At 39.8% G+C, this 11543-nt stretch overlaps 1 protein-coding gene across 1 annotated transcript in view; it reads left to right on the plus strand.

The window, feature by feature from the left end:
• The window catches only part of LOC141117655 (high affinity immunoglobulin gamma Fc receptor I-like), a 30030-nt gene extending 18838 nt beyond the window's left edge, over window positions 1-11192 (plus strand). Inside the window, exons 6-8 of the mRNA XM_073610615.1 lie at window positions 957-1238; window positions 1348-1629; window positions 9539-11192. Coding sequence (XP_073466716.1) covers window positions 957-1238; window positions 1348-1629; window positions 9539-9639 — 665 coding nt within the window. The 3' untranslated portion in view covers window positions 9640-11192. The remainder of the gene's footprint in view (window positions 1-956; window positions 1239-1347; window positions 1630-9538) is intronic.
• The last annotated feature ends 351 nt before the right edge of the window (window positions 11193-11543 follow it).

The following is an 11543-nucleotide window of genomic DNA, read 5'->3' on the forward strand; positions in this document are numbered from 1 at the left end:
CAGTGCAGCCTTATCAGTGCATATCAATGCAGCCTCATCAGTGCCCATCAGTGTAGCCTATCAGTACCCATCAACACAGCCTCATCAGTGCCCATCAGTGCAGCCTCATCAGTGCCCAACAATGCAAGCCTACCAGTTCTCATCAGTGCAGTCTCATCAGTGCCCATTAATACAGTTTCATCTGTGTCCATCAATGCAGCCTCATCCATGCCAATCATTTCAGCCTCATCAGTGCCCATGATTTCAGCCTCATCAGTGCCCATCAATGCAGCCAATCAGTGCCCATCAGTGCAGCCTCATCAGTGCCCATCAATGCAGCCAATCAGTGCCAATCAGTGCAACATATCAGTGCAGCTTATCAGTGCCGACTCATCTGTGGCCATGAGTGCAGCCTTATAAGTGCATATCAATGCAGCCTATCAGTGCCCATCAGTGCAGCCTCATCAGTGCCCATCAGTGCAGCCTATCAGTGCAGCCTTATCAGTGCATATCAATACAGCTTATCAGTGTCCATCAGTGCAGCCTCATCAGTGCCCATCAGTGCAGCCTATCAGTGCCCATCAGTGCAGTCTTTCAGTGCCCATCAGTGTAGCCTATTAGTACCCATCAACACAGCCTCATCAGTGCCCATCAGTTCAGCCTCATCAGCGCCCAACAATGCAGCCTATCAATGCCTATCAGTGCCCATCATTTCAGCCTCATCAGTGCCCATCAATACAGTCTCATCGGTGCCCATCATTGCAGCTTCATTGGTGTCCATCATTTCAGCCTCATCAGTGCCCATCAATGCAGCCAATCAGTGCCCATCAATGCAGCCAATCAGTGCCCAGCGGTGCAGCCTCATCAGTGCTCATCAATACAGGCTATCAGTGCCCATCAATGCAGCCTATCAGTGCCCATCATTGTAGCCTATAAGTGCCCATAATATTATATATGTATTTATACAATCTTTACAGAACTATTTCAAACTACAGAAGTAAGACTGACTCCATATCCATTGGTAGAAGGTGATCACATGACCCTGATGTGTTACACAAGTCTAAGTCCGCTAAAACAAACAACAGAGCTGCAGTTTGCGTTCTATAAAGAAGGACGAATCGTTCAAAGATTCAGTTCATCCAACCAACACGGAGATTGCTGTGCTCAACTGGAGGATTCTGGGAATTACTCCTGTGAAGTCAAGGCTTTAAACAACAATATTAAGAAAACAAGCAAAGAGCTCTATGTCATTACACAAGGTGAGAGGTGATGGGGGCTGTGCAAAACACGTGCTGAAATTTGTAAATCAATAATACAATTATTTATTATTTTAATATGAACTCTGCTTTGGATTCTTGGCTTTTCTAGAACTCTTCTCCAAACCATACATTACAGAAATCCTATATCCAATGGTAGAAGAAGACCACATGGCTCTTCTATGTAACACAAGTCTGAGTCCGATCAGACAAGAGACAGAACTGCTGTTTGCTTTCTATAGAGATGGATGGGATGTCCAGGGATTCAGTCCATCTGACCAATATGAAGTCCATTCAGCCCAGCTGGAAGATTCTGGAAATTATTCCTGTGAAGTGAGGACATCAGCCAACAGTGTAAAGAAGAGGAGTGAAGAGATAAATATTCACGTTCAGGGTAAGCGTTAAAGACAAGCTGCTAGTGGTAGTAGTTCAAATTTCTTTCTAAGTTTTAAATAACTTAAAGTGTATGTCCAGCCAAAAATGTTGCTTTTATTTTTGGATCAAGTGGGAAAGCTTAGAATCCCTGTAGGGTTTAACTGCTTCAGCCCTGGAAGATTTTACCCCCTTCCTGACCAGAGCACTTTTTGCGATTCGGCACTGCGTCGCTTTAACTGACAATTGCGCGGTCCTGCGGCGCTGCAGCCAAACAAAATGACGTCCTTTTTTTTCCCACAAATAGAGCTTTCTTTTAGTGGTATTTGATCAACTCTGTGTTTTTTATTTTTTGCGCTATAAACAAGAAAAGAGCGACAATTTTGAAAAGAAAGCAATATTTTTTACTTTTTGCTATAATAAATATCCCCCAAAAATATATATATAAAAAAAAAAAAATTTCCTCAATTTAGGCCGATATGTATTCTTCTACATATTTTTTGTAAAAAAAAATCGCAATAAGCGTATATTGATTGGTTTATGCAAAAGTTATAGCGTCTACAAAATTGGGGGATAGTTTTATTGCATTTTTTTTTTTTAATTTTTTTAGTAGTAATGGCGGCGATTTGCGATTTTTATCGGGACTGCGACATTATGGCGGACACATCGGACACTTTTGATACTATTTTGGGACCATTGTCATTTATACAGCGATCAGTGCTATAAAAATTGCATTGATTACTGTGTAAATGACACTGGCAGGGAAGGGGTTAACCACTAGGGGGCGATAAAGGGGTTAAGTGTGTCCTAGGGAGTGATTCTAACTGTGGGGGAGATGGGCTACTAGTCACATGACAGCAATCACTGCTTCCGATGACAGAGAGCAGTGATCTCTGTCATGTCACTAGGCAGAACGGGGAAATGCCCTGTTCTGAGGCTCCGTGACATGATTGTGACCGGTCCCGTGGGCATGGTCACGCTGTACGCAACGCTCGTGCCTGCTATCCCCGGCTCTTAAAGGGGATGTACAGGTACGCCCATTTGCCCACCGCTGCCATTGTGCCAAGGTATAACGGCGTGCAGTGGTCGGCAAGTGGTTAATGCTATGAGGGAATCGATTAAAGAGATTCGTCCTCCCTTCCGGTCATGCTGACATCAGTTTCTCCAGACAGGAAGTGAAGGAAATTCTGCAACAGGACATAGACAGCAAGAAGGGTTTGTGTCAATGGGCTTTGGGTTTGTATCGGTGGCATTACTTTGACTTCAGCTGGAGATGCTTCTCAGATCCTTCACAAGTCTTTGACAGGTGCATTTGGCCATTTTGTCCTTATGAGTAAACACAACTAGCTGACCTGTATGGACAAGGGCAGGTCAAATTCACTTGTCAATAAATGACATGACTTGTCCTTATGAGTAAGCACATCTAGTGCGAAACAAGTTCAAGTGGAAGTTTAGTCAAAATCTAACTAAGTCTAAACTTACTTCCACCTAGACATGTGCAGAACGAAAAAATGTGTTTCGTTTCCTTTCTATTCGTTATTTACATTAATTTGTTTAGTTAAATTTGTTCCATTTGTTTAATTCATTTTTGGAATTACCGTATTTATCGGCGTATAACACGCACCGGTGTATAACACGCACCCCAATTTAGGAGGGAATTTTAAGGAAAAAAAAACTTTTAGGAGGGAAGTTGAAGGGAAAAAAACTTACATTTAAATGCCCATCATTGCAGCCTTCTCAGTGCAGCCTTGCCTCAGTGCAGCCATGTCAGTGCAGCCATGTCAGTGCAGCCATGTCAGTGCAGCCATGTCAGTGCAGCCTTGTCAGTGCAGCCATGTCAGTGCAGCCTTGTCAGTGCAGCCATGTCAGTGCAGCCTTCTCAGTGCAGCCTTGTCAGTGCAGCCTTGTCAGTGCAGCCATGTCAGTGCAGCCATGTCAGTGCAGCCTTGTCAGTGCAGCCTTGTCAGTGCAGCCTTCCCCAGTGCAGCCTTCCTCAGTGCAGCCTTGCCCCAGTGCAGCCTTCGATCCCCTGTCCCTGCCATCCTGGGCTTCAAAATCGCCGACCGCGATTTGAAAATGGCGCCGCCGGCGCCGAAATACACAGAGCCGGTCCTCGGCTCTTTCCGGCGGCTCTCGTTCACTTTCGGCTCCACTCGTAGTCCCGAGCGGAGCTATCCGAACCTAGCCGAGTAGGTTCGGATAGCTCCGCTCGGAACTACGAGTGGAGCCGAAAGTGAACGAGAGCCGCCGGAAAGAGCCGAGGACCGACTCTGTGTATTTCGGCGGTGCCATTTTCAAATCGCGGTCAGCGATTTTGAAGTTGCGACAGCTCGGGATCGCAGGGGATCGGCGTATAACACGCACCTGGGACTTTCCCCTGATTTTAAGGGGGAAAAAGTGCGTGTTATACGCCGATAAATACGGTAGTTTCATTTATTCGTTCTCAAATCATTTTCAAATTCAAAAATTTTTCAAATTCGATTCATTTTCAAATTCAAAATATTTTTTTCCAATTTCCAAAGAAAATAAAATAGAATAGAAAATAAAGGAGTAGAATAGAAAAAAATAGAATAGAAAAGAACATAAAATAGAAACAGAAAATAAAAGAATATAATATAATAGAGTAAAACAGAACAAAATAGGATAGAAAATAAAAGAACAGAATAGAATGGAATGGAATAGAATAGAAAGGAATAGAATAAAAAAAAGAACAGAATAAAAAAAAAGATTATAACCATCTTCTGAAATTAAAAAAAAAATAGAAGAGAATAGAATAAACAATAGAATAGCATAGAAATAATATAACCATTTCCTAAATTCAAATAGAATCAATTCAAATTTGAATAGAATAGAAAAAACACAATAGTATAGAAAAAAACAACAGAATAGAACAGATTGAATATAACCATCTTCCTATTTGAATCTATTATTTTCTATTCTATTCATTCAAATTGATTCTATTTGAATTGTGGGAAATGAGTATAGCCTTTCTATTCTAATCTATTCTATTCTATTGTTTTTTTTAATTATACTAATTTTTGTATTTGGTTATTCTATTCTATTCTTTTCTATTCCATTCTTTTATTTTCTATTCTATTCTTTTCTATTCAAATTCAAATGTATTCTATTCGAAGTTCGAATTTCGGAAGATGGTTATATTCTTTCTATTCTATTCTGTTGTTTTTTTCTATACTATTCTGTTATTTTCTATTCTATTCTAATCTATTATTTTCTAATCTATTCAAATTCGAATTGATTCTATTTGAATTTTGGAAAATGGTTATATTCTGTTCTAGTCTATTGTTTTTTAATTCTTTTCTTTTCTATTCTAATATAGTCTATTCTATTATTTTTTCTTCTATTCTATTCTTTTCTTTTGTATTCAAATTCAAATGTATTCTATTTGAAACTTGAATTTTAGAAGATGGTTATATTCTATGTTATTCTATTCTATTCTATTATATTCTATTTGTTTCTATTATATTTTAGTCTATTCTGTTCTTTTATTTTCTAATCTATTTTGTTCTGTTTTACTCTATTATCTTGTGGCAGCACAGTGGTGTAGTGGGTAGCACTCTCTCCTAACAGTAAAAAGGGTTGCTGGTTCGTATTCCAACCACGACACTACCTGCCTGGAGTTTGCATGTTCTCCCTGTGCCTGCGTGGGTTTCCTCCGGGTACTCCGGTTTCCTCCCACACTCCAAAGACATGCTGGTGGTCAATTGGCTTCTGTCCAAAATTGGCCCTAGTATATGAATGTGAGTTGGGGACCTTGGATTGTGGGCTCCTTGAGGGTAGGGACCAATATGAGTGCAATGTGTGTGTAGAGTGCTGCGTAAATTGACAGTGCTATATGGGTACCTTAAATAAATAGGGATAATTGTAGACACACACCCACACTCACTCAGTTTGAACTTGATGGACTGGAGTCTTTATTCAACCTTACTAACTATGTAACTATGTGACTATCTTCTATTCTTTTATTTTCTGCTCTATTCTTTTCTAGGTAAATGAGGTAATGGCGCTCCCTATAGTTGGTTGTAATGGGCGTAAGTGAGTGTAAAAATAAAGGCTAATTACAGGGTAAAGGAGGGCCAATATGCTGGCTCCACAGCGGGGGGTCCCCCACCTTCTTCCAAATTTATATATATGTAAAAAACCAATTGTGCTGTTGCGTGTGCAATCTCTCCACAGTGAGTGATTATACTAATGGTAACAACACTAATATGTGTAAACAACCCAAAATTATGCACTCATAAGTAGTGTCCCTATAAGTACCAAAAAGTGACTCACATGTGTGTACACTTATTAGCATACGTGCAAAAATTAGTGATACATAAGCAATACACTTCAGTAATTTTAGTTCATAGAGTTATTCAAGATGACTTAATTAGTAGTCCATAATAAAAACCACAAAATTAATTAATAGTCCATAATGAAATAGTCCATAATAAAGTAGTCTCCAACACAGTGAAAAAAATATTCAGAAACGTGACTTGATTGCTCTCAATATCCTGGTGACTCAGTGCTCCCCCTCAAGGATCCCCACTCATCGGATCCAATCACCCCTAAGGGCAATGCGCATATAGATATGGCCCCTACGATCTCCTTGTCAGCGTTGTCACTGGGGTTCCCAAGTCAGTCTTCAGCATTCATAAGGAACTCGATCACTCCAAAAGGAAAAAATAGTGGACTCCCATAGTGTAGTAATTAAATTAAAATTTATTGTAACATAAAAAATCTTCCAGTAAAAAACTACTACAGTCCAGTACCACTGGCTATAGTAATTCAGCAGCAAGGTACCAAAAAGAAAAAGTACCAAAAGGGTAACATATTCCAAGTTAGATATAGCTAACAGTGCTACCCCAAAACATATATAAAATGTATATAAAATAGAATAGAACCAGCAGCCTGTAGCGCAAGGCGGAAGAAAAATCGAGTGTTTGCACTCCACCTGCGCTCCACCGGCCTAGACTCAGGAAATGACGTAGCGTGCGTGGCGCCGTCATACGCGTTTCTTCATAGACGTCCTCAGCGACGGTGCCCGCACGCCACGCACCACGTCATTTAATAAGGAAACAGCCATATCCGTCCGGCCCCCCGTGCAGGAAGGCACCTATCATGGTGAGCTAAGGGCGGAACACCGCGCCTACTAACTCCCAGAGTGTCCGCAATGGTTGAAATCATATGGGTCAAATTCGTGTACTGCTACAGCCAGCCCCTTTTTACTATTTAAACACTTTTGCTCATTCCCTCCATGCCTTCGCGTGGTTAACATCTGCAGTGTCTCTGCTGTGTTCCTATGTATGACTTGGCCTGGCTGATGTCTCTTCTGATTCCTGCTCCTGATTTTCGGATTCTGACAACGCTGACTTCTGGTTCCTGATTCTGGCTCATCTGAATGCTACATTTTTTTCTTTAGCCCCAATTGCCATGGACCTTGCCTCTCCAACAAACCATCAGCTACACCACACAGATCCCATTTCTAACCAGTCAATTGTCTGCTATGTGCTTGTTATGGGAATTGTGAATAGAAAGGGACTGGCAATTCAGTAACAAGACATTACCTTTTTTTAAACCATGCTACATTTTTTGACATGTTGATGGGAAAAAAGTAACTTTCTTAAAGCAAAGATTAAAATCTGTTTGAACTAAGTGTAAGGTGTGATTTTAACTGCAAGGTCTGGCTTCCTAACTCTGGCTTCTGTTTTTGACTAAGTTCCTGATCTTTGTTATTTTTGCTATTACATTAAAGGTGTGATTTTAACTGCACGTTCTGTCTCTGCCTGGTTTACGGTTCCTGACAAATCGACCTGCAATTGACCTCCTTCTGTCCTGCATTTAACTTGCTTCAAGCAGGTTTTGCATTCCCATACCCTTGTATGGGAATGTATAACCTGTTTAAAGTGATCGTACAAAAGCCCATTGACACAGGTCCTAAAAAGCTTACAGGGGTATACAAAATTACCCTCAGCAGCTGTCAGCAGGAAAGGAAGTAAGGGGAAATCTTCTCTTAGTTCCTGTAGAGTTTCACTTAGTTCATACAGATTTTAATCTTTGCTTTAAGAAAGTTACTTTTTTCCCCTCAACGTGTCAAAAAATGTAGCATGGTTTAAAAAAAGGTAATGTCTTGTTACTGAATTGCCAGTCCCTTTCTATTCACAATTCCCATAACAAGCACATAGCAGACAATTGACTGGTTAGAAATGGGATCTGTGTGGTGTAGCTGATGGTTTGTTGGAGAGGCAAGGTCCATGGCACTTGGGGCTGAAAAACATTGGACAGGATTGAAGGTGGGTAGTGCATCACATTTGGGGAGGGAGGGTAGTGCTGAAACATCCAACCTGGATTTGGAGTGGTTAGTTGACTTTAGAGCAGCCATTATCAACCTTTTTATTGAATAGGAACCCTTGAAATAACTTTCAGAAAAAACTTTATTATGATGGCCACCGGAAAGAACGTTCCTTAGACTTGTGGTCAATGGGAAGAACTCCTGCCTTACCAATAGCTAAAAAGATAATTGGTGTCAGTGATTACTCATCTAACAGGCAGAAGTTGCTCATTACTCAATGAACTCGTAGCAACCTCTGGAGGAACTCTAGGGTTCCATGAAACCCTGGTTGTTGAGAAAGGTTGCTTTAGAAGATGAAAATGTTGGTGGAACAATGAAGCTTTGAGCTTACAAGAGTCCGACAGTGGTAGACTGAAGTCAAAACTAAACATAGTTTAACACCTGTAATTTGGGTGAGATTAATGATGAGTACAGAAAATACATGACCCAACTACAGCAATTAGTCAAAGTGGTTATTTCTATAAAGGAGTAGGTAGTGTTCATTTATTCAATAAGTGTTAATTTATTGAATTGTTCAATAAGTTCACTTCTTGAACAATTTAAACCCATTTTCCTTTATTAAATCAACTCTGCCATGTCAGACAAAAATGTTCAGCCTGATGGTATATTGAAAAGAGGAACTTCTTACAATATATTTTAGAGAACAAACTTTAAAACAAAAAACAGACACTACAACTAACAAATATGCACAGGATTATCCGGGTCTAATGAGTAGAGTTCATTGTAGTCTTGCAATATTTAAACAACTACGGGGTTGTTTTACTAAACCTGCATAGTGCAAAATCTGCTGCAGCTGTGCATGGTAGCCAATCAGCTTCTAACTTCAGCTTGTTAAGTTAAAGTGGTGTTCCGGCCGAAATTATACTTTTTAAATAAAAATACCCCTATAATACACAAGCTTAATGTATTCTAGTAAAGTTAGTCTGTAAACTAAGGTCTGTTTTGTTAGTTTATAGCAGTAGTTTGTTATTTTATAAACTTACTGCAGGCCGTGGCCATCTTAAGTGTGGGCATCTGAAGCCAGACTGTATTTCTTCCTGGATCTCATCCTTACAGATCTCGCACATGCTCAGTGCAGTACAAGCAGTGTAATAGGTTTCAGGTCAGGTTTCCATAGCAACCGCAGTGTCAAAGGAAGTTGCTGGCCCTTCCCAGAAGGCATTGCAAACAGGAAATGATGCGATGGGCCACGGCCAAGGAGGAGGAAGTGACAAATGAATACAGCAGATATACAGTAGGTGCTGAGAAAAAAATAAAAAAATATCCAATTCGTTTACAGTGCACAGTTTAGTGAGGGATGCTGAAGAGTTGTAAAAGTGGGTGGAACTCCACTTTAAGCATTTAGGGAAAAAAACTGGTAGCTGATTGGTTTCTATGCAGAGCTGCACCCGATTTGCACTCTCCGGCTTTGGTAAATCAACACCCAAGCCTGATAGTAAACAGCTAAAATAACAGAAAATGGAAATCAGTGGCAAATAGTCACAAAAATGTCAGTTACAGCTTTAATAGATAAATGTACCCTCAAATGAAAGCTCTATACTGTATTTGTAATGGATAAACATTTTTCTCTATTTTTAAGGTACAAAGTACAGAAGATATGAGTTGATGAACATAACAAGACTTGTGGCAGCATTCCTTATATATGTTGCCTGCTGTTTTATCACCTTTAAATACTGCTAAGAGGAAACTACTATTGATCTGTCTGTGGAAACTTATTGGACATATTATTTATTTTAAGGAGACTAGTTTGGAACAAGTGGTTAAGATCATTTCAGTAGAAACGGAATGGTTACAAGTTTCCATTTGCTGTATGTTACTTCACAGAGTACATACAGTATATCTCTACAGAAATACCCAATTTAAAAATGATTTGGCCAGTCTTGAAACACCCAGTGGCCGATCCTGACTTCTTCTGTGGATATATTACCTCCATGTGCACTTGGATACTGGAAACATCACATAGGAAGCATAATGTTGGATAAAGGTCACATTGTAATGCTCATACAACATGTTTTAAGTATAGACCTTTCTCCAAGTGTGACTACACCAGAAATAGAAAGTGCAATATATGCACAGCCAAATAAGGCAATAATAAGAAAACAGCAATAAACAATATCGAAATAAACAAAATAGTGCAATGCAACAATGAAAGGACAAAGTATTTCTGTATCTGAGCCCTAAATTTAGGGGGGGTTCTAACTAAATTTGGTACTAAAAGCTAAAAGGTTCTTGAGTCTCTCCAAAACCCTTCCTACTGGCTAGTGTGGTATAATGTTTGGGCCCTGAGTCCTCCATTGGAGCACTTAGGTCTATTTGTATCCTACTACAGTAAAGGGCATTAGTCCCCAAACTATGTTCCAATTTAGGGTGGCACTGTCCCTTTTAACAGGAGGTTAGGACCAGCAGTCTCTCACTATTATGCAGTCTGTTAAGTAGCCTTTTGTTGATCTCTTATGATGGAACATGGGCTGTTGTGGTGACTCTGGACTCTATAGCAGTCATCTGGCATGAAACCAGTGACATCTCTTTCCTCCAGCCTGGTTGATCTCGCCAATGGCTACGGCCTATTTGCACACAAATCCGTCGGACAAAAGTCCAAAGTACAAACACGCATGCTCGGAAGCAAGGACGAGTCAGAAGCGGTCGGTCTTGTAAACTAGCGTTCGTAATGGAGAATTAACATTTGTGACGCGGCAAATTATGAAATCTCGAAATGCAGCGCACAATTCTCTTCTTCTTTAATGGGATAATAATGAAGCTGCTTTGCTGGTGATACTGATGGAGTTATTGCAAACAAATTTTCAAAGACTTTTTTTTTTCTAGTGATATCAAGAATAATATTATTATGTTTTTTGTTTTTTTGTTTTTTGGTGCAAGTTACCACAACACCATTATCCCGTAGTTTTTAAGATCAAAGATACAACTATGTTGGTGCCCCCTGTCAATTTTACATTGTATTTTTTTAAATGTAACTGCCTACTCCCAAACTGTCATTTGAAGTAAAACACAAAGCCAAGTATTATTCTCCACAATTTTTTTATTGTGCATTAAAAAAAGAAAACAAATAAAATTAGACATGCTATCTGCCAATAGAACTTAACCAAAAAGTGCATTCTATGCATCCAAGCATATAGAAAATATACCAAATCAAATCATTATTATTCAACCAAAAAATAAAATAAAATAAAAGCCTCATGCATGTGTCCTGTTTCATAATATAGGGGGTTAACAATGCCAAGAGTTGGTGAAAGCAGGGGTCCGTCATCCGGAGATAATTCCTAAAATCAACTGGATTATTCTCCTGGAGCTCCCGCAACAAAGGCATATGACATAATTGGTCACGATTAATAAAGCAACCAATTTTTGGTCCAAGAAATCCTCCTCCTCCTGTTCCTGGAATGGACTTGGGTCAAAGCAATAACTCCAAGGCCAATAATAAATAACAAGTTATCTCCTCTGATTCCGCAACATGGCTGGTTGACGAATGGCCATTCAGGAAAGAACTGAAAAGTGCAAAATGAAAAGCGCAAATCAACACTCACCAAACTTCTGCTAACATGAAATTAGCAGAAGGAGCACAAAGG

The sequence above is a fragment of the Aquarana catesbeiana genome, linkage group LG13 (assembly GCF_042186555.1).
Source record: "Aquarana catesbeiana isolate 2022-GZ linkage group LG13, ASM4218655v1, whole genome shotgun sequence".
Lineage (NCBI taxonomy): Eukaryota > Metazoa > Chordata > Amphibia > Anura > Ranidae > Aquarana > Aquarana catesbeiana.